General features: G+C 44.6%; 1 protein-coding gene across 2 annotated transcripts in view; it reads left to right on the forward strand.

Moving 5' to 3' along the window:
- The window catches only part of PLEKHH2 (pleckstrin homology, MyTH4 and FERM domain containing H2), an 812,518-nt gene that overhangs the window by 610,502 nt on the left and 179,661 nt on the right, over positions 1-22,355 (forward strand). For both annotated transcript variants that reach the window (XM_069233993.1, XM_069233994.1), the window contains 2 exons: positions 10,123-10,235; positions 16,905-17,084. In XM_069233993.1, the coding sequence (XP_069090094.1) occupies positions 10,123-10,235; positions 16,905-17,084 (293 nt within the window). The remainder of the gene's footprint in view (positions 1-10,122; positions 10,236-16,904; positions 17,085-22,355) is intronic.

The raw sequence follows: 22,355 nt of genomic DNA on the forward strand, positions 1-22,355 counted from the left end.
GGAGCAATGCCAGTTCAAGGTGGACAGGGTGACAGAGTGGGATACAACGGTGACAATCAGGCGGGTCTCATTTCCTGGTGGGGGTCTTGGCAGTAGTCTCTGGCTTCTGCCTGGACCGCAGGGAACGCTTGTGGGGTGGTTCTCCTTCTGCAGGGGGAGGGGTACTGGTGGCCTGTTGGTCCTGTGGCGGGGCCACCTGTCCACCAGCGGCAGTGGAGGTGGAAGGCAGTTCTGATGTCTGGCTAGTGGCAGGGGCCCGCTGTTGTAAGACTGCCTCCATCATAATGTTGGCCATGTCTGCCAGCACCACTGCTATAGAGGCCAAGGTGGTGTGAATGGCCTGCAAGTCCTCCCTGATCCCCTGGTACTGTCCCTCCTGCAGCCACCTGTTCTCCTGCACGTTGGCCAGGATCTGGCCCATCGTATCTTAGGAATGTTGGTATGCTCCCAGGATCTCGGTAAGTGCCTCCTGAAGAGTCTGTTCCCTGGGCCTGTCCTCCCCCTGGTGCACAGCAGCGTTCCCAGTGTCCCTGTTGTCGTCCTGTGCCTTTGTCCCCTGAACCGTGTGCCCACTGCCACTGACCCCAGGTCCCTGATTGTCTTGGGGGCAAGGTGTGCCCTGGGGTCCCTGTAGTGGTGGACACACTGCTGATAGACGTGTCCTGGGGACAGAGGTATGGGTACGCTGGGTGGGTGTTGTGGTGGTGTTTCCTGAGGGGAGAGGCTCTGTGGTGGTGTGTGACTGTGTCTGGGTAACGGACTGTCCAGAGGTCCCTGATGGGCCAGGTTGGTCATCCAGATCCAGGCGACCAGAGTTGCTGACATCACTGTGGGCCTCTTCTGTTAGGGGACAGGATAGTGCTGGCACCTCTTCATCGCTGACATTAGCTAGGGGTACCTGTGGGGATGTAAATGCAGTGTTATTGTTTCTGTGTGTGACATATTGTGCATCAGTGGGTTGCCCTCTTTGGTTGTGTTTACCCTGGTAGCTTTCACTTGTGTAAGTTGGTATGCAGTGGGCTAGCTGATTCTCTCTATCTATAGTATGCATGCTTTGGTGATAGGTGTTCATGCAAGTCTGTGAGTGGTGGTGTGTGGCTCTGGTCTTGTCTGTGGTCATGGTGTCTGTCTCGTGCCAATGGTTTGTAGTCGTAAAGGGTTGTGGGTAATGTGGGTGTGCGTTTTATAGTGGTGTGGGTGTGGTGTGTGTATGTGTGTCAGGTGTGTATAGTTTGAATTGTCCAATGTGGTGGTGTTTTGTATGTGAATGTGTATTTTGAGTGCAGCGGTATGTACCGCCAATGGTTTACCGCTATTGAATGTCCGCCGTAGTGATTTGTGGGTCACAATGTGATGGGCTTTGTTCTGTTGGCATAACAGTGTGGGTTTGGATACCGCCAGTTTATCACTGACAGTGTTGGCTCAAACTCACCACAGTTTATACAATTTACCATAAAACAGACATTTGCTACCATCTTCTCTGCGATTCACTATGTCTCTAACTTTTTTGATGTTTGCATTGGATAACATCACAGCTAGTAGTGCTCTTTTCTGTGCTTCTACAATTTTATCCTACTGAAACTATGAAATAGTAGCAGAGAAATATATGTTTGCCATGAGCACAGTTCCTTTTGTAGCTCAGATCAAAAATTAAAGTGACCATAATGGCTGGCCTGAATGTCCTGTTCAACTTGCACTGTAAAAATACACTTATATTGATTCCTTTCACATCAGATGGTTAGTTATGTGCCCACCCAGATAAAAAACTAAGGGCCTGATTTAAATCTCAGCGGAGGGGTTACTCCGTCACGACGTTGAGAGATATCCTGTTCACCGAGACCTAAATCCCATTGTTTTGTTTGGGATTTAGATTTCGGCAGACGGAATACCCGTCACTGTTGTGATCGATTAACCCCTCCACTGAGATCTAAATCAAGCCTTCTATATCGGATCACACTATCCTCTAGCCCATCTTTCTTGACTCAGTTCTATCATGCATGAGGACATGTGCCTCACAGGAGACAAATTGCACTACAGACAATACATAGAAAAGGTTTTTTTTCTAATACTTCACAGTGGTTGCCTTACTTCCCTTTCTGCCCCTTCCCCTATCAACCCTTGTGTGGTGGTATCCAATAATCCACGCAAGATGAGGCCTTCAGAACTGCATGAATGTTTATTCTTGAATACAGGCTCTATTTACAGTAACACCTCCTCCTCCTCCTACCAAGTTCTCACTCCAACTGTCCCTGAACATTCCACAATCATCCTTTAACTACACTGGAATCTTTCCCACTATATGTTCCATAACTACAAGATTCCACACATTGTTCCACTCCTCTCCAATAAACATGTTTATCTATCTTCTACGGTGCTGATTGCCCTGCTGTCCTGCTCTGTCCACTTAACTCTGTTCATTCTTTTTATGCATATTTCAGATTTATAACTGAGCAACTTCTCTGCAGCTGGCTGTTGGCTTTGCCTGGGGTTCTGATTGAGTTGCCCTTCCCTGTCCAGAGAGAGGGATGAGCCCTTCTTCCATATTTATTTTGGCAGCATTGGGTGGTAGATATTGGGAACTACGGTTGCCCCACCCTTAAAGTAGTTGGTAATAAAGGTGTGTTCCACTATTCCCTTCTCAGGTATCAGTCTCCTTTGGATGTACCTGTTCGCTTGCAAATACCTCTGCTTACCCTGCTCAGAAGATTTAGCTAAGGAGAGGTGGCATATCAGTCCTTCTCATGAGTGGCCAAGCTTTTGTGGGTGGATTTTCACAATAGGCCGGGACTCTCTGTCTGTCGATGCTGCCTGATGTTTTGATGACAGTGTTCTCATGAGAGGCACAATTACTTACTGGCAATGGAGCTATTTGCAAGAAGTCCCTGCTTCATTGGTTCTTCATTCTTACTCAAGCATGGACGGAAGGAAGTGTTTGGAGAAGCACTGTCGCGTCACGCTCACTCTCAGGTGCAGGTTATGAATGCAGATGAGGTGGCTGTAGCCTTAGGTCTGGGTTATTAACCTCTGCCTAAAAAGCTATCCTCTGCCGAAAAAGCTGGCTCCTGACCCTTACTGTTATGACAAAGATCAGCCATTGCTTCCAAAAGGAAAATATGTACAGGTGAGATCAGGTCCAGGTTGGAGTTGCACTCATTAGGGAACAGCTTGTATTCCAGGAACCCAAATAGGAGGGCACCGAAGATTTCTGTGTAGAGCATGAGTTCCCTGCTGCCAATACCTGCATAATTAAGGGTATTCATTTGAAGAAATTGAAGAACATTGAAGAAACTGGGTTCCCGTGCTATCTAGGTAGGCGCTACAAGTTAACTGACATTGAAGAGGGCTTCTCTCAGATGCTCAAAGCAAGTTTGACTTTTTCCAGCAGGGCGTTGTTCTTAGCCTCTAAGTAGGCTGCGCTCTCGTATGCTCTGTACGAGAAGAGGGAGCAATGCTCAAGCAGTCTTTACCCACGCCCAGTTTTGTATCTAGACTTCAATTGACAAGCTTGTGCTGCCCAGACAGTGCTGAATGAGTCCTAGTTCTTCTTTGAGTGCATCCACAATGATAAGGATCTGTTTCACACTTGTGAATTGCTTTCTTTTGGACATCCCATTTGACCTTCTGTAGTTGTCTGCTACACAAATGTTTGCGATTTGGCACCTTTAAATAAAGTTGACAAGATAGAGAGTGGCCAATATGCCCTGATTAGTTAATTGCCCTTCCTTGGCCCCAAGCTATCAACCTCGTTTAGAAATCTGCTAAGGAACAGAAGAGTCTCCAGCCTTTTTGGGTGACTCCTGCTGACTGCCAAACATTTAGGAGTTCATTATGACCCCGGCGGTCGGTGTAATAGTGGCGGTAGTAGCGCCAACAGGCTGGCGGTACATACCGCCATATTATGACATTGCCGGTTGACATTTACCAATGTACCACACCGACCACCGCGTCAGTCATCACTAGGCCGCCCACAGGAATATGATCTCGCCCACCGCCATGGTTTCCGTGCTTTCTTACCGCCACAAAAACCATGGCAGTAGGAACTATCAGTGCCAGGGAATTCTTCCCCTGGCACTGATAGGGGTCTCCCCTGCCCCTCTCCCCCTCCCCAGAGTGCACCCCACGCTTCCCCTCCCCCTTCCGACACCCCCGACATACACACACCTACACGTACGAACATACACACGCATGCACACACACATACATGCATACATCCATGCACACACACGTCCACACACACTGACATACATACAAGCACCCACGCATTCACACAACACAACATACACGCACACTCACATCCATTCATGCACACACGCATTCCACACACCCGCATGCACGCACACAGAAACATACACACACACACAACACCCCCCATTTCCCTGCCCTGTCGGAGCACCCGACCTACCTGCTTGCAGGGGGTCCTCCGGCAGGAGACATGACTGGGCGCTGCTGCCAGCAGCAGCGTTCGGCAGCAGAACACCGCCAGGCCGTATTATGGGTCGTAATACGTCTGCGGCGGTCTACTGGTGAGGCGCTGCTGCTGACAACAGCTCCACCTTACCGCCGTCCGCCGCCATGACCGAAGCCGGAATTCCACCAGCCTTCTGTCGGAATTCCAGCTACGGTCATAATAATGGTGGTCAGCTGGTAGCCACGGCGACGGTCTTTTGGCGGCCGTCACCGTGGCTATAGGCGGCATTTACCACCTATATCTTAATGAGGGCCTTAGTGCCTAGTCAGGGGGTGGGAGCATTCACAGGATGTACAAGAACTTCAAGCCTGACTGTGCTACTTCAGATGACATAGGCTTCTGCATGCAGCTGTTCTTTGATGAATGGCTGTGCCTGCCTTATGACCGAAGGGTTCTGGATATTATCCGAGTTGATTATTCTATCGAGTTCCAAACTACCACTAAAAGAACCATTCTTCAGGATCTGTGTGTACGTATCTATGTTTTATTTCACAAACTTAGCTGGGGAGCAATGGAGCCCTGTACAGGAGGTAAATCCCAGTCAGCATATGTGGGGGCGGATAGAGTGGAAGGAGGTAGAGGAAGAGGTGAGACGTCAGCCTATTAGAAGCAGTATTCAGTGAAGGGGTGACTTTTCATTTTTTTCCTGAATTTGAGGAGGCTTGGTGCTGTTCCAACATTGGAAAGAATGCTGTGAGCATAGAGTGAGAAGGATTGTTTTCTCTGTCCTGCAGATTTAAGTCTCTAAGATGGTAATGCCAGAGCACTCTGCCTTGTGTTGACGTCCAGATAGTGTTATTTTGTCAGCTAGCTAAACAGTGGGCTGGATGTAGGAGACCTTGTATGTGATTCACCTGATCTTGAAAATGATTCAGGGTTCTATTGGAAGCCAGGGTAAATCCTTGGTTGTCTTTCTTCAGCCCCTTGATGAGCGATGCAGGTGCGTGAAGGATGCCTTTCACGGGAGTGAGGGAGGTCTTTTGGATGCCATTGAGTATGGCATTGCCTTTATATAGATCAGAGAGAACTGTGGCTTCAACTGTGGTTCAGAAGTTATTTGTTAGAAAAGGTTTAGCTTTTCTGAGGAGAGAAAGTTGGAACCATGCTGTTTTGGTCTTTTTTACAATTTGTTATTTGAGTTATGAGAGTGAGATCTTGGAGCACAAAGTGAATCAGAGGAAATTTACCTATTCTGCCAATTGGTGTTTGAAGCTCCAGTATGTTTACGTTGATGAGCGAATCAGAGAATGCTTCACGTTGTTGGCAAAATAGAGTAATTTAATCTTCCTGGGGTTTAGCATCTGGTAGATTGGTGACATCCAGATTTGAAGTCAGTTTTTGAGTCTCTTTATGTCGGTGGTTGATGAGATTTCAAGACAGAGTAGGATGACATCAACATACTGGTAGACCTTGATGTTGCTCTCTGCAAGGTTATTTTCGAAGGTTTCCACATTAAGGTTGAAAATTATGGATGATATGCTGGAGCCCTGGAGGATTCCACAGGTAAGGCCAGTATCTCCTATTTCCTGTCTGAACAAGTTGCTTTCGGGTGCTGAGGTTGTGTGTGAACCATTGTAGGATTGTGCCAGTGAAGCCTACGTGAGTTTTCAGGCTGTGAATCAATGCTAAATGGGCAACAGTTTTGAAAGCAGCCGAGTGGTTAAGTAGGATCAGGAGGGAAGGGTTGTTTCTGCACTGAGGAAGATAGTGTCAATGACTACTTGGGGTTTGTCTGTTTTAATACTGCAGCATGGTCTCAACCTCAATAGATATTGTAGAAGTAGCTTATTCTTGCTGATGTGCTCCTGTGTCTAGGTGCTGACACTGCCTTCTTGATGATTTATTCAGCTAATGGAAGGTGAGTTATGTGATGTAATTAGCAAGTTTGGCAGGGTTTAGTGTAGGCTTTTTCAGCAGGTTGAGGATCTGCTTGCTCTTGAAGCTGTCGCAAAAGGTGTCCTTAGTAAGCAGAGCATTGACAATGTAAAAATGGGGTGTGAAAACTTCTGTTTGCAGAGACCTGATGAATGAGGAGGGAAACACGTCATCTTTGTACAAGGTGACTTTCAGTGAGTTCAGAATGTTACAGAGGTCTGTGTGGGAAATAGTGTTGAGGGATGACCACTTAGTGGTATGACGTCCGGGAATAGGTGTTTGTGAGATGACTATAAAAAATTGGTGATGTTAAATCTGATTTTGGTGATTTTAGATCTGATTTTGGTGACATTAGTAGCGTTGCATCTCTTAGCTAATGGTGGGATAGGGAAGAAACTTTTGGGATGGGATTATCATACTGCATGATTCCAACGGTTTTCATCGCTGGTTCTTACTTCTCTTGATTGCGCCAGTAATGATGGTCTTGCAGTAGATGACTTAAGCTATAGGGATGATGGAACAACTTTTGGAGTGGAACCCTTTCAAAAGGGTGAGATCTTCCTGATATTTTGATCTTCTCCATTTTTGCACATGTATTTATATGACATGCTCATGAGTTTGTTCTTGGGTGCATGAGGGTACTGACATCTTATGCATGGAGGCATGAGTTTTCAGAAGAGTATACCATTCTGCATGATTCTTTTGTGTTATGCTGTAGATGTTGAGAAGGGTGTTGACAGCAGTAAAGGGATCAAAGTGGCGGGTAGGTCAATTCTGTGTGCTCCTGTCCTGTGGCAGGCTTTGCTGAATGGCATTACCTCTCTTCCAGGAGGACATCATATGGCTCCTCAAGCCTGGAAGGGTCTGAGCTTTCATATCATCTACTTGCTTGTCCTCGGGTCAAGTGGTGTCTTTTGTCTAATCCTGTGCTTAAAAGTAGTCAATTAGTATGTTCGTCACATCCCCTTAAAGATGGTGTACCTGCAATTAGTGTCTCTCTTGGTGTCTACCAAATTATAGGAAACTCTCTGCAATTGTGTTGGCTTTTCTGGGGAAAGGGTGCAGAATAGTGCAGAGCAGAAAACCAGTTTAATAAATCCTATGTCAAGCTATCAAGGGTGGATGAAGTGGCCAGCTATGGCTTAAGGAAGAATCTGTCACCTTGAGTCTTCTTCTACTTGGGTCCTCTGATCTGCGGTAGAGGATCACCTGCTGCCCCTTTCAGCCTCTTGTTGTATGGACATGAGAAACTGATTCTGGATTGGCTCCTGAGTATTCTTACACCTGTGCCTGGAAGCATTTTAATTTGGTGACTATTAGCTGCTTAGCTATGGTGTTAGGACCATGTGCTGTAGCACTTGTCATACCACAACCCAGAGGGGAAGAGGTGGCATTGACAGCCAGCAGCAATGGGAAGTGCACCGTGGACACTCTGGCCATTGTGGGGAGTGACAGTCCACACAGCAAGGGGATTCAAAATACACTAACGCCTTGTAGAGCGTTTAATCTGGTGGGGCCCCATACTTGCTCTCACGCACCTAGCCATCATACCTGACACTAGTTAGCAATTATTAAAAGGCCTATAAAAAGGCACAGCCACAAAAGGGCAGTGTCTCTTTTTATGATCCGCAGTGTGAGGTACAACCTGCTAAGACTGCTTATGTCTGACAAGACCTGCTCCTGTCTTTCTGCCATGACTGTTTAGGTATTTGTATTGTGTGCTAACCTTTTTCCAATTTGTACCTTACTCTCCTTCCATAGGGAGAATTACCTTGGTTCCTGTTCCTCCCTGATTGGTACCTCTCATATTATCAACAGCAGTTCATTCTGTGTCTGGTAGTCCAACTGGGAAGTCAGCAGTATGGGTGAATTAGTGAGAACATAGCCTCACATTGAACCATGAGGACATCCTACTGAGGTTACATCTGTCCCCAACTGTCAAACCGGGACACATAGTTGGACCTCTTTGCTTCAAGAGATTCCCCTGCCCAAGTGCTGTTCAGACATTTGGTGACAAAAAGCCTAGAAAGCTGGATGGCCTTTCTCTAGTCTGGCCTCATTCCTTTCCACCATTTCTCCTTCTCCAGAGAGTGCTTAAAAAGATTCAGGGGGTGTCAGCATCTGTGATCTTAATTGCCCCCTTTTGCCCACATTGTTATGGTTTCTGATCCCTCATCATCTGGATATGATTACTCCAGCTCACATTCCATTTTACCCTCCTCTGGTTCGGTCCCTTTGCCACACCCCTCTGGTGATCTGCTGTCTTAACCTCCAACAGGCAAAATGGTGATGAAAGTAGTGACTGAATTAATCTCACCCATTGGTGTTTTCTCTCTTCTGTGTCTACATTGGGAAAGTGATAAAAAATAATGTACTGGAGTGCGGCATGAGTGATCGGCAGTGGCTCTGATTGATTCAAGTATTCCTTCTGGCATTCTTAGTTTTTTTTACAGAAGATACATTATGCATGTACAAAAACAAGGTATACACAGTTCCACAATGTAAGTATAATCAGGGAAACCACATTGGGTCCTGATCTAAGGAAAAGATCGTAAAGAAAAGAAAGAAAGCCAGGTCCCTGGAAAATTAATTATTTTGGAACAAGAGCCCTCACTCACCAAAGGTGACATGCTTCATCCTTGGGCTTTGCTCCACGTCAGGCCGGCGCTGCAATGCCTGACGGGCCCCTCAAGGGGGGCTCTTTGCCGGAGATCTTTTGAGATATCCATTGGGAAACTACTTGGTAAAGGCCATACTCCCTAGGAGGCACCATCAGACTGCAGAACGACTGTTCATACAACATACTTGAGAGGTTGCAGTGTTCTCCCTCTCTGCATTTCCTTAATTGTTGTAGCTTTGTCCACTGCAGGAACCACTCTGCATCTCTGCTAATCCATCTCTTGGTTGCTAGCCTGGCCATTACTTCCACCTCAGCCCCCACGCTCTGGCTTCCATCTCTCACTGCACTGGATTGAGCCTGCCTCACCATCACCAGGAAACATTTTTACATTTCTTGTACTTTTCTTTGAGACTCTTCACATTGTAGGGGCCTCAAGCCCTATAACCTTCCTTAGACTCTGAGGGCAGACACCATCTGGGATAGGCATTTGTTTAGGTGCGTACTCCATGGTAGGACTGAGGTCCTTGAGATAGAGCACATAATTATCACTTTTTTATCTGCACAGTCTCTTCACTTTCTCCTAGTAGTAGCGAAGTGAATAAGGAATTTATTTGCTCTTAGTTATATTGTACTTCTGACACAAGAGCCTTGTTTGTGGTAAGATTCACTGACAGCTTTATACAAACCTACATTGTTACCTGGACCCATTCCAGGTCCACGTTGGATTATGTTATTCTACAACATGTTATGGCCCAGGCGAAAGGCACATTCACCTAACAAACAGCCAACAGTTGGGTGGAAAAACCTCAACAAAGGCCTCTAGATTATTTACAATCACCCCATTCCTGCATGCTCCCTGACACAGGTGATCCCCTATAATTTGCTGGCCAGCCAGTCTCGAAGAAACTGGTGAGTGAGGATTCCTGTTCACTCACCTCCTTTCCTGCAAACACCCAAAACCCACTAAAGTGTGTTTTGCTCTACTGAGTATTACTGAATAACTACCTCTACAAAATTGTCTAGCAAGCTGGCAAGTCTCCTTCTTAAAACATTGCTGGGAACCAGGCCAGCTACAACTCAGGTCTATCAAAATAGATAGCTAATATAATGTTTCTTTGTAAGAGCTTTCCCTAATGTTGCTTGAATGTTCTTTCTTCAGGTACTGAAATTTGGAGTCACCCAACTCTGTGTTACACCAAAGATGGAATTACTTCCCCACTCACGACACTGCCATCAGAAGCCTTGCAAACTGAAGCTAAGAAATTATTTAAGGTAAATAAACAGCATGGCTGTATGTTTGAGGGCACGTGTATGCAGTTTTGCAGCTAGTGCTCTACTATATCTCTACTTCCCCCTCTCACTAGTGGTGCACCATTAAAGGCTCAGAACCTAATTTAAAGTTGGGAAGAAATGGAAACTTTTTCCAATCTGTAGGGGAAACACTGAGAGCCAAATATGTCAAGGTTTTGTGTTGCCCTTACGCCACACAGGGCAACACAAAATAATGAGATTTACCAAGCCATGCAAGGCCACCGTATGTGGTCCTGCATGCCTTGGTAAATTTGGAGTTACTAAAGGCAGAGCAAGTAGCTGCCTTGTATTACTCTGCCCTGGGGAGGCATTCCATTGGTGAAGCATAGGTGTTCTCATGCATCTACCCATGGATTTTAGCGCATTCTCAGAGTTTTCAAGACAGGGAAATCTGTGAATGTGTCAAAATGCTACACCTTCCCAGGGGAGGTGCAACTAGGAGAAATATCTTCAGTTCTGTTAGTTGTTTTCTCTTTCTAAGCATTCTGCAGCACACGTAGATAGAGGAAAATGCCTTTGAGGATTGTTTTTGTGCAGGAAGAATACCTTCCTGCACAAAAACAATCAATCCTGCCTTCAAGGCAGGCATCCTTGCACCACAGTGCAAGGGTGCCTGCGTGGGTGTAGTGCAGCACATTGTGTGCCAGTGCAAGGAAACGACAGGAATGCGCTATATAATATTAAATATGGCACGTTCCTGCCCTCTCCCTTTCACTCAGTGCAAGAACGTGTCTTGCTGCGTTACATGAAAGTATGATAAATCTGGCCCTCAATCTATCAGGAGGTCCACAGGTTGAATTTAAAAAACCGTAGAAATATACTTGGTAGACATTGTTGATATTCTTCCATTGGATGAGTTTTCTGGGTCCTACAATCTTTGATCTTAGGCATTTGTGTCCTGTAATTAGTATCATGATCAAATACAGGAACCTCTGAAACGAGTTACACATCACTGACAAGTTGCTACAAATCAGGGCACCAGTGAAGCAGTAAATAAATCTCCAAGGGACGGAAGTGTCTTTGTAGCCATGGTGCTTCTGCTGTACAGCGTAAATACATCCTCCATGAAAATGCACTCCGTCAGTGGAGGATGCCACCAATGCCTGTGCAATGGTTTTGCTCCAATTGTTTGCATGAATGCCCAGTCTCTGGAAAACAAGATACCAGTAAACTGGAGGTGCAGATTTGATTACAGATTAAGTTTCCATTTAATGTATTGGAAAGCCTGCTGAAAGTCTGGCATGTGTTCCATATGTCCATCAGATGAGCCAGTGCCTTTCTGCAGTCCCTTAGTGCTGATCTTATTCTGAACTGGACAACAAAGTCACCAGTATCTGGCTTGAAACTGACCCACCTTGAAAGGAGGACGAGGAAGAGTGACGTGCTAATAATGCAGCCCTTCACTTGGAAAAACACATTTACTCTGTAGTCATATCACTGTACTCCTTAACTTATATTATTTTGTAAAGCAAGATTACATTAGCTTCTTTCTTAAAGGTACAAAAGCTCATTTTTGCCCTCATTATCCAACTTATTATACAATGATATGCAAAGTTGTTTTCATTTGTTTTTGTTTTCAGATTTATGGAAATAATACTTATGTTTTAATAGGCAAATGCATTTTTTCATCTTTTTTCCAACAAGTAACGTTTTTCTTCCTCTTTGAATTATACCAACTTCGGCACATAGAATAGTTGTCATGCAATAGTGAACGTGAATTGTGTTCATACAACATACCTTTGTGTCCCTAAAGCTCTAAAAGTAAATTATATAAAATGATAATTTGCAGTCAGAGCTCTGTATCCATCAAGTTACCTTTTATTCTTCAAATTTACCATAGCTGCCCTCCAGCTCTTACTGCCAAATGTGAATTACGACTGGACCAAGCCCTGCAAAGACAAGACTTTCATAAGTTTGTGATTGATTCTGGAGTTTCAGGGGCATCTGTGCAAGGCTCATCAAGAAGACTTATGGATGGAAAGTGAATCTAGGGATAGTGGGGTGAACTCCCTAGCCAACCAGGTGTTCTGCAAATAGGGGTGTATGGGTTATATGACGGAACACCGAATCTTAAACTACTACTAACCTTAACAACGAGGTCAGAACACCGACCTCGTCTTTACTACTAATGATTTTACCACGAATGCCTTACCAACGATATTTCGTTGTAAAGGCATTCCTGATAAAATCATTAGCAATAGGCACCATTCACCCTACATCCCTCACCCCACCCCCCCAATCCCACCCCAAAACCTAAAACCCCCTGACCCCCCACCCACTCCCCAAAACCAAAAACGCCCCACCCCCCCAGCCCCACCCTAAAACCTAAAACCCCCTGACCCCCCACCCACTCCCCAAAACCAAAAACGCCCCACCCCCCAACCCCACCCCAAAACCTAAAACCCCTCACTTACCTGATTCGTCACCTTGTCATCTGCGTCGTCCTCCTCAGCCGACTCCCTTGTTTGTACCTTAACCATGCATGTTCGTTGTTCAGGACATGCGTGGTTAAGGCACAAAATAACTAAGTCGTGGTTAAAGAAAGCGTTGTTCCGCTTTCGTTAACCAGGACTTCGTTATAAAAAATTCGGCCTAAAGGTTGTTTACCGGGTGTATGTAGTATAGATCAGTATGTGGTACAGGCCTTCTCCCTTGAGTACAGTTGATAACACTCTGGTTAGGAGAAAGAGAGAGTCCAGCCCAACCAGCCATTCACATGTGTGCCTGACATATGACAGAGTCTGTCTCAGCATTACTGGCTTGTCAGACAAGATGTGTCTGTCTAAGCACGGGCTCAGTAGGCATCTGTAGAATATTGAGTGTGGCTACTGCGAGAATGTGATGATGCATAGAATTTTGGTGTCTGTGAGCTGGGTGTAGCCTAGAAGTTGATAGTAGCTGAAGTGAGAATGGTGCTGTAACAAGACCCACCTGCTATGAACTGTAACCTAAGGGCCTCATATAGAATAAAGAACTTTAATGGCTCCAGACTCTTTTATGAATGCCCAACCCTCCAACTATCAATCAAAACATGTAGATATACAAAGGGGTTGAATACATATCTGTTTTATATCCAAGTGAAAATATCAATTAATCACTGAGCAATATTACTTCTTTACTATTCTTATTGTTTATTAATATTTATCTCTCTTTGTCTCGCACTCTTGATTTGAGTAAATATCATAAAATTATAAACACATCTTATTCATAAACAATATATACAAACATGTACACATATAGCTATAAACATCTAAATACTTAATACATAATGGTTGACATGTGCCACTTGGCATTCAATGTTCTAACGAATTCTTTGCACCGACAGCTTCCAATCAAAGTTTTTGAAATTGTAAGCTGCTAAATCTTTTCCAGGCAAGTAGTATTTCAAATGAGGTAATGTTGTTTAGTACCGCCCTTCCTAGGCTCTTTGTTCATTATATTTATATGCGATACAGTCCCATTTTCATCGTTTCATTATTCCACAATTCGGAAAACACTCCTCAAAGACATAGTCAACGTGTTTCAGCCTTTCAACTTCTGGCCTCCTCAGGACATCGGAAACAGTCCCTATATATACAATTTTACAATATATTACTCATTATTAATAATTACCAGGTCATATAACAGTAATTGCCACCAGGGCCACTCTGAACCCTGTTCACCATTACATCTAATCCACACTCTAACAGTGTTTCTATCAATATCTATGCCAAAATTCTCCGTGACATGCCCATGAAATCATGCTCAATTATATATGCTTTATTCACATTCTATTACAGTGATGCACCTTTTTAGTCTACCTTTCCAAAGTGGTGGATGCATTCATTGCAACCCAACTCAAAAAGCTCCTCGTTTCTAAAATCACACATCTTTATGTGTCCACTACACCTCTTCTATTCCTTGTTTTTACTTAAATCATGCACAAAACTCTTGGCTGACCTTACGTTTATATGTAGATGATCGTATTCACTTTCGCGAGACTTTTGTTGTCAGCGTTCACCATTATGCATTTGATTTATTGGTAAATTCATGGAAGGTACGGTATATTTTCCAATTCTGAAAAGGCCTGTGTGCCCCATGCATTTGTTTTAAATAGGCGCAAGTGAATCTTAGCAGCAAATCATTTCTGTCCTCTTGTCCGGTCAAAGAAAAACATAGTAGATCCCTTATAAACATGATGAATGACAGTTCTCAGACAGTCTTTAGGGGCACTTCTGGAAACATTTTCACAAGCAAACAAAAACACACAAGACAGCTGCAAAAAACAGTGAGACGTCTATGCCACTTCCTGTGTGGATTCATCTCACTGCCGCACTAATGAAATTGTTACATTTTTGTGCCATGGCAAAACAGCAGATATTAAACAATGGCTGATGTTTGTGATAAATGATGGACATATCATAGTGGTGGTCAAAAAATTAAATGCATATGAGTTGGCAAACGTTCACATACATATTGATTTTCTTGTGTCACTTAGGGTGCCTGCAGCACATGGTGTCCAACAAATCGCCAGTAGTGTATCAGCACTTTTAAACGTATTTCCGAATAATTCTGTAATAAGGGCTGAAAAAAGTGTATGAAAGTGCATCAAAATTGACCATTATACCGGGGATAGGGAGGGAGGCAAGGTTTTTATTGGAAAACCACTTTCTAAATAGGATATTGGATCAGGGTGCAGTTAGCCCAGCCCCTAGTTCACTAAATTGTACCTTCTCATAACTACTTCTGTAGCATTTAGTTTTGGTGCTCAATAAAGAGCTTTCTTTTTAAAAGTAAAGCACTGTATAGGACAATCATTTATTGCTGTATGATTGTTAAGTTCTGAGCTCGAGCATCCCCACGTTACCTCCCTGAGAAGCCTGTGACTGCTCACTATTGCTACCTCTGAGAGTTAAGTGCTGAAAGGGCTGTACATGACTCAGTTTGCAGAGCCATGGTAGGACAGACCCCAGGACATCAGCTGCAAACAGCTTCAGTCACCACAGTTAAGGGCCAGCAGCACCTGCTTGCTCAATGGCCAACAGAACGTGGTCTAACATGCAGTCTACCAGTGGTTCTTAACCTTTTGACTTCTGTGGACCCCTACTTACTCATTAGTGGAATCCGGGGAACCCCATTGAATCATTATTTGGATCCGGAGACCCATACAGTGAGATATAACTGAAATTATATGCAAAAGGGGAGAAAGTATGGGACTTTGGACTAAGCAGCTTGATTATTTGAAACCGGAAACAATAAGCAAAAAAGCAGAAGCAAGCATTCATGAAATAAATACACAAATGATTAAAAAATTCCAAAACAAATATAAAAAATAAAAATATAATTTTAATGGGAATGGTGGAGAATTTCTAAATTCAATTGAGGCCATGCACTTCCTTACTTTATTCTGTTTGATGTACTTGCTTTGCTCCCACAAATTACCAAATTAATTTGTAGCCTCCAAATTCAAATTCCTTCACACTTACAGAAAAAAACAATTTTACAGTTCGCTTCTTTATTTATTTATACTTTTTTAATCTGTTAATATTATTTCATCAAAGTAGGCTTCGTGGATCCCCAGGTGCACCACTGCACCATACATTATTTTTTCCTCCCAGTTTAAAAAAGGTAACAGTTTGCACACGGGTCTCCACGTCACTCAATTGGATGGTATTCAGCATGAGGCAGGGTGTAAAACATGGGATCGTTTTTGGGAGCACATCTCCCCAACATTTGTGCACTTCGTGATATGTCTTATACCACGTACCTGATACCAAATGAGTACAGTTCAGGAGATACATGACCTCAATGACTAAGTGACAAATTAAAGCATTTATACCGGGCAACTTCATTAGATGCTAAACTTTCTGGTTTACCCAGTAGAGGAAAGGGAGATAAAGTGACCAGATCTTTCCATTGCCTGGAGCAGGCCTTACAGCTCCTTGCTGGTGGGAATTCGGCATGAATGTGTTCACACAGCAAATATGACAGTGTTTGGAGACTTGAATTTTCCAAAACAGATCTACTCTGTCTGATAATACGCCAAAGTTCAATACTACACATAAGAGACTGTTTGAGGGGCCTGTGTAAGCAGCATTTAGAGAAATGTGTAGTATTTGTCCTGCTTCAAATCCCTGTTCATAAACAATGTCCAAGCCCTCGTGAACAGATATGGGAGTGTTTCCTCGCTGGTAAGTGGGTGTGATGTCAAAACGCAACACACACTAGATGATGCCTCTGTTAATGGAGGCGAAGAATGTAAACAGCCCAGGGCATGTTCTATGTATGGAAAACGCCATCAGCCGCCACCAGGGGAGTAGCTCGGGGTCCCAAGGGTCCTTCCTATAGCCCGCTGGAGGGCAGTCTTAGAGTATGCCCTTAGCTTCCCTCCTCCCTTTTGACTTCACAGCACCAATGTTAATATGTACCTGTGGCTGCCCCTCTCCCTCTTGCATAAAAAGGAATATAACAATATCTCTGTGTGGGGGATTATTTAAACCATTTAATGCAATGTTAAGACGGTGAAATACAGCTGTTGCATTGTCATAAATGTACAGGATTTTATGTTTTTATTCAAACTTGTAAGATAACCATCCATGATGTGTTAAAAGAGTCTTCATTGAACAGGTTGCTTTGTTTTTCTACATCCAGACTTGTCAATTATTCATAAACGCTGCAGTGGACTCTCCTGCCATCGACTACCATGTATCGTTGTCCCAGAGTGCCCTACAAGTGTGCCTCACACACCCCGAGCTGCAAAATGAGATGTACTGCCAGCTGGTTAAACAGACCACGCAAAGCCAGCCTCAGAGCCAGCCAGTCCCCGTGCAGGTACAGGGCAAATCTGCTCACTCGTCATTGCTTACGTCTTTGCGTATGCAGTCAGGGTTTTTAACCACGGTATGTTTTTGTTCTGTCTCACAAAACATTATTAACTATCTGACCGTTTTCACAACCTCTAGGAATACACAGCGTTTGTTGTGTGCTACGCATGAGTATTTCTACTGTTATTGTTGGTATTTTGAACCATAAACTGTTTCTTGGTTTAAGCCTTTCTAAGGAATGAATGGAAGTTTGATGGTGGATTACACTGTTTACATAGTTTTGGGCAGCACCACATACGGGCTTTCATCTGCTAACATTTTAAACACAGGCATGTAAGACTGATATGTGCATGCATTAGAAAAAACACCCGGGGGACTTGTCAATGCTTGTTTTACTTGTTATTGTATTGTGCATTTGGTGTGATAGCCTAAATTGAAAGTTGGTATCCATTTTTCCTGATGTAATTTTAAGATACATTGACAATTGAGCTGTATGCCAACCATACCTTATGTCAGTCAAAAACTATTGTTACTGTTTCACTTAATATTTAAGGTATACAATTTCAGAGTTTAGAAATGGGGTCTCCAGTTGACAGTGGCTTCCACTCTGTCCAAGTAGGGGCCCTCACTCTAGTCAGAGTAAGGGAGTCACACAGCTAAGATAACTTCTGCTCACTTCCTTGGTAGCTTGGCACAAGCAGTCAGCCTTATCTCAAAGGCAATATATAAAGTATTTGTACAGACAGACAAATCAGACAGACAGACAGTAACACAGTCAAAACACCCAAAAAGTATTCCATACCGCTTAGAAAAATAGCCAATATATATCAGAGTAAAACAAGACCAAAGCAACAAATATCCAACATACATAAGCAAAGATATGAATTTTTAAACATTATGCGCCAAGCGGGAACCGCCAGAAGACCGTACCGCGGTCAAAAGACCGCGGCGGACATTCTGGGTTTCCCACTGGGCTGGCGGGTGACCGCCAAAAGGCCGCCCGCCAGCCCAGCGGGAAACACCCTTCCACGAGGAAGCCGGCTCCGAATGGAGCCGGCGGAGTGGAAGGGGTGCGACGGGTGCAGTAGCACCCGTCGCGAATTTCAGTGTCTGCTAAGCAGACACTGAAATTCTAAGTGGGGCCCCCAGGGGCCCCACGACACTCCATACCGCCATCCTGTTCCTGGCGTCCGAAACCGCCAGGAACAGGATGGCGGTATGGGGGTCGGAATCCCCATGGCGGCGCAGCAAGCTGCGCCGCCATGGAGGATTCCCCTGGGCAGCGGAAAGCTGGTGGTACACCGCCGACTTTCCGTTTCTGGCCGTGGCTGTACCGCAGCGGTCAGAATGCCCAAAGGAGCACCGCCAGCCTGTTGGCGGTGCTCCCGCGGACCACGGCCCTGGCGGTTTTTACCGCCAGGGTCCGAATGACCGCCTATATCTCAGTTAAGTCCTTAGAAACAGAATAGCTTCAACTGGGGCTGGCATGGTGACTTGACGGAGTCATTCCCAACAGCCTGATGTCACTCGCGAGGGAGTGTGGGACGGTCATGGAGTCACACAGACCCCAGGTACAGTACCTTTAGAAAACGAGGAAACAAAGACGTTGCATGGAGTCGGGTAGGTGAGGCATCACTAGAGTCAGTGCGGCATCTGTCCCTTACTGCTACCGGGGAGGTTAGTAAATCCCTAGTAAAAGTGCACTACGGCCCTAATTACAACCTCAGTGGTCTTTTCCAAAGACCGCCAAGGCTCCGGGCGCCAGAATACCACCAGTGCTAGTGGTATTTCTGGCTTCCTATTACGACTTTTTTGTAATAGAGCCGGCAGCAATGCTGATGTGCAGCGGATGCAGAAGCACCCGTCGTGCATTTCACTGCCCTAAATCCGGGCAGTGAAATGTGTGATGGGGCCCCCAGGGGCACCCCAAGTCCCCCTTACCGCCAGCCTTTCCATGGCAGTGCTTACCGCCGTGGCCAGGCTGGCGGTCGGGGACTCATAATCCCCAGGGTAGCGGTGCTTGCACCGCTGCCCTGGGGATTATGATCGCCAACCAGAAGCCTGGCAGTATAGTGGAGGGGCCGGCGGTATGGCCGTGGCTATTGTGCCATGGTCATAATAGCTGGCAGAACACCGCCAGCCTGTTGGCGGTGTTACTGCCAGCTTACCGCCGGCCGCCAGGGTCATAATGAGGCCCTATGTGTGCCCAGGGCCTGTAAATCAAATGGTACTAGTGGACCTGAAGCACTGATTGTGCAACCCACATGAGTAGCCCTGTAAACATGCCTCAGACCTGCCACTGGAGAGTCTCTATGTGCAGTTTTAAACTGCCAGTTCGACCTGGCAAGTGCACCCACTTGCCAGGCCCAATCTTCTACTACATGTAAATCAACCCTAAATTAGGCCTAAGGCAGCCCTATGAGCAGGGTGCAGTGTATTTAAAAGGTAGGACATGTACTGGTGTGTTTTACCTGTCCTGCTAGTGAAATACTGCTAAATTTGTTTTTCACTATTGCAAGGCCTATCTCTCCCATAGGTTAACATGGAGATTGCCTTCAAATATCTTTCAAGTGTAATTTCCCTTTGGGAGCAGATAGAGATGTGGAGTTTGGGGTCTCTGTACTTACAATTTAAAAATATATATTTTGGTGAAGTTGTTTTTCAAATTGTAAATTTGAAAATGCCACTTTTAGAAAGTGGGCATTTTCTTGCTTTATCATTCTGTGCCTCTGGCTGTCTGGGGAATACATGTCTGGGTCAGGATGACAGTTGGGATTTTTTGAATTCACTCTAGACAGTCACACAAAGGGTGTGTCCTGCATATCCTGATGAGTCTTCCTCGGCTAGAGTGGTGGGAGGAGCTGACACTTGCACCTGAATAAGGCCTATCCTTACACAGAGCAGTCTCCAGCTCCCTGGAGTGTTTCTGGGGCCAGGGCAGGAAAGGCAGGGTCTTGTGCACTACAAAGACTTTCCTTTGAAGCTTGCCTACTTCAAAGGCCACTGAGAAACAACAGACGGCGGTCACTGGCCAAAAAGACAGAGGAAACCACACAAAGAACTAACAGGTCTAACACAGAGATACATTTCCTTTGACAGCTATAAACGCAGACTACACACAGCATTTTATTTGCGCAAGTGTCTTATGAAAATGAAAGTTAAAGTTCAGGTAGAGGCGAGAAGACTTGACGTTACAGCGGTAAAAAAGGTGGTAGAACGGCAGTGTCAGAAGGGGAAACAATTACAGGAGAAGGACCAGCAGACAATGCTACTCAGAGGAAAACAGATTTATTATTACAGAAGGCGGCTTACATTCAGAACACTGAAGACCAGTTGATGGCTGAAGTGCTAAGAACCTGATTATGAGTTGAGGTGTTTTTTATTGCCCCGATAAATAATGATACCACAGGGTTCGTTATTTATCAGGTGTGATTAATAAGATCTGTTATCAGTTTATGGGGAATAACATGCAGATTTTGGTGTTTAATGCACCAAAGTCTGCATGATACAGTAAATACTGTATATTTTCTCCTGTTAAATATCGGCAGGTTGGGCCTGCCGAAATTAAAATAAGTTGAGTTATTTGATGCATTTGATCAATATCGGATGCGTTGACTGCCTTTGAACTCTTTTTTTTTACTCTTGCAAAATCAGGGGTTAACACATGGGTCAGAATATTATGAGTAACTCGTAATCAGACCCAATGTAGCTTCCAAGAGATGATTTAACTCCTGTTCTACTCCTTTTCTGCTATCCCTTTTTTCTTTTGCAATCTGATTCACTTACTAATTAGTCTCATAAAGAGGAAACTTCTACTGTAGCCTTAAAGCCCGCTGTAGTGGGCTATACTGGCCATTAAGGGCCAGCTCCAGCGTTCGGCTCGAGTGTTTAGCAAGAGAGCAGGACTTTAATGGCTTGTATAGCCCAGTTACAAAGGGCTATAAGGCTATAAGGACATTCTGCCACTAGAGGGCAGAATGTTCTAATAAATAAAATACAAGCCTTAGGGAGACTGAAGGGATTGAAATTCTCTCGGGCTCCATCAGGCATTAGTTCACAACTGGTTCTGTGTCAAAAACATTGGAATGTTGGAGCTCTGGGCTTCTATCTGCCATTAGAAGCCCTGAGCACTTCATTGTCTTAAATGGAGCTACCAACAATCCAATGTTCTAATTAATCTTTGCTACTTCCATATTTACCTGATTGCTGATTATTGTGATTAGACTGAGAGAGCGGCTAGCAGCCTTCATGGCTCTGAGTTCAGCAGGGTAAGGTCCCTTCAGAAAGTGGCTAACCTAAAGCCCTCATGATTCCTTGGTTAGAGGAGCATGACAGCCATCCTAAAGCTTTGTAATTAATGATGGGTGGCCAAACGTCAGACTCTTGGGACTATTAATTCAGAGGGTATATGCACTGCTGGGGCTTACCCCTGCAGTGTTAATAGGGGGATTCCCAGAAAGGACAATGTTGTATACCAGGTCACCTTTGCCTGTCACCCCTGCTAATATCAAGCTAGCCTGGAGTCTCTCCAAAGTACATATAGAAGTATTCCTCAAACATGCCTGCCTCACCTGCACCTGTCAGATGTTAAAAATGTTCTGAAATCTGGGGGATGAAGAGATAATTTCAGTTCTATTAAGGACATTGGGCAAGGATTGTGCTTTTTTGCTCTGCTTAATTCTTAAGAGCAGCAGTAAAACCAAACTCCAACAGACTAAAAACTAAGTATCACACGAACACTTAGAAAACAAATGGTAGTTTGAAACAAAAATCACATCACATCAAGCCTGGGAAAATCCTTTACTACCTCATCCACTTCCTTTTTCTTTGGGCAATGGCAGCCTTTCCAGAAATAATCTCTATTTTCATCCTTATTAGGTCTCGCCTCTTCAAGACGTGCTATTTACATTCTTTGGGCTTTGAGCACACCCATCGTTTTCCATTTGTTCTTTCGTGTACTGTTCCGGGCTACTTGTTTTTCAGTAGTGCATTTGTTGTAATTGTCCCTCCCTTTGGTGTTTGGTGCCCTCCCATGGACACTGGCCCTATTACTTGTAGTCATTCCCTCTGCTCTACTTATGTTAGTTTCGGTGCACAATTTTGTTTGTTTCAGGTCGTGTTTTCCGAATGTTGTATTTTTGTGCTCAGCTGACGGCATTTTCATTTTCCAACTAGAAGGTTGCATGTGTAGACAAAATTTGTTTAATTATATGCTTTTGGAGCCCACGCGGTGGGCAGCTGTATATGACAATTGGCAGCATTACCGTCTTGGTGGTTT

This window comes from Pleurodeles waltl, chromosome 5 (genome assembly GCF_031143425.1).
Source record: "Pleurodeles waltl isolate 20211129_DDA chromosome 5, aPleWal1.hap1.20221129, whole genome shotgun sequence".
Lineage (NCBI taxonomy): Eukaryota > Metazoa > Chordata > Amphibia > Caudata > Salamandridae > Pleurodeles > Pleurodeles waltl.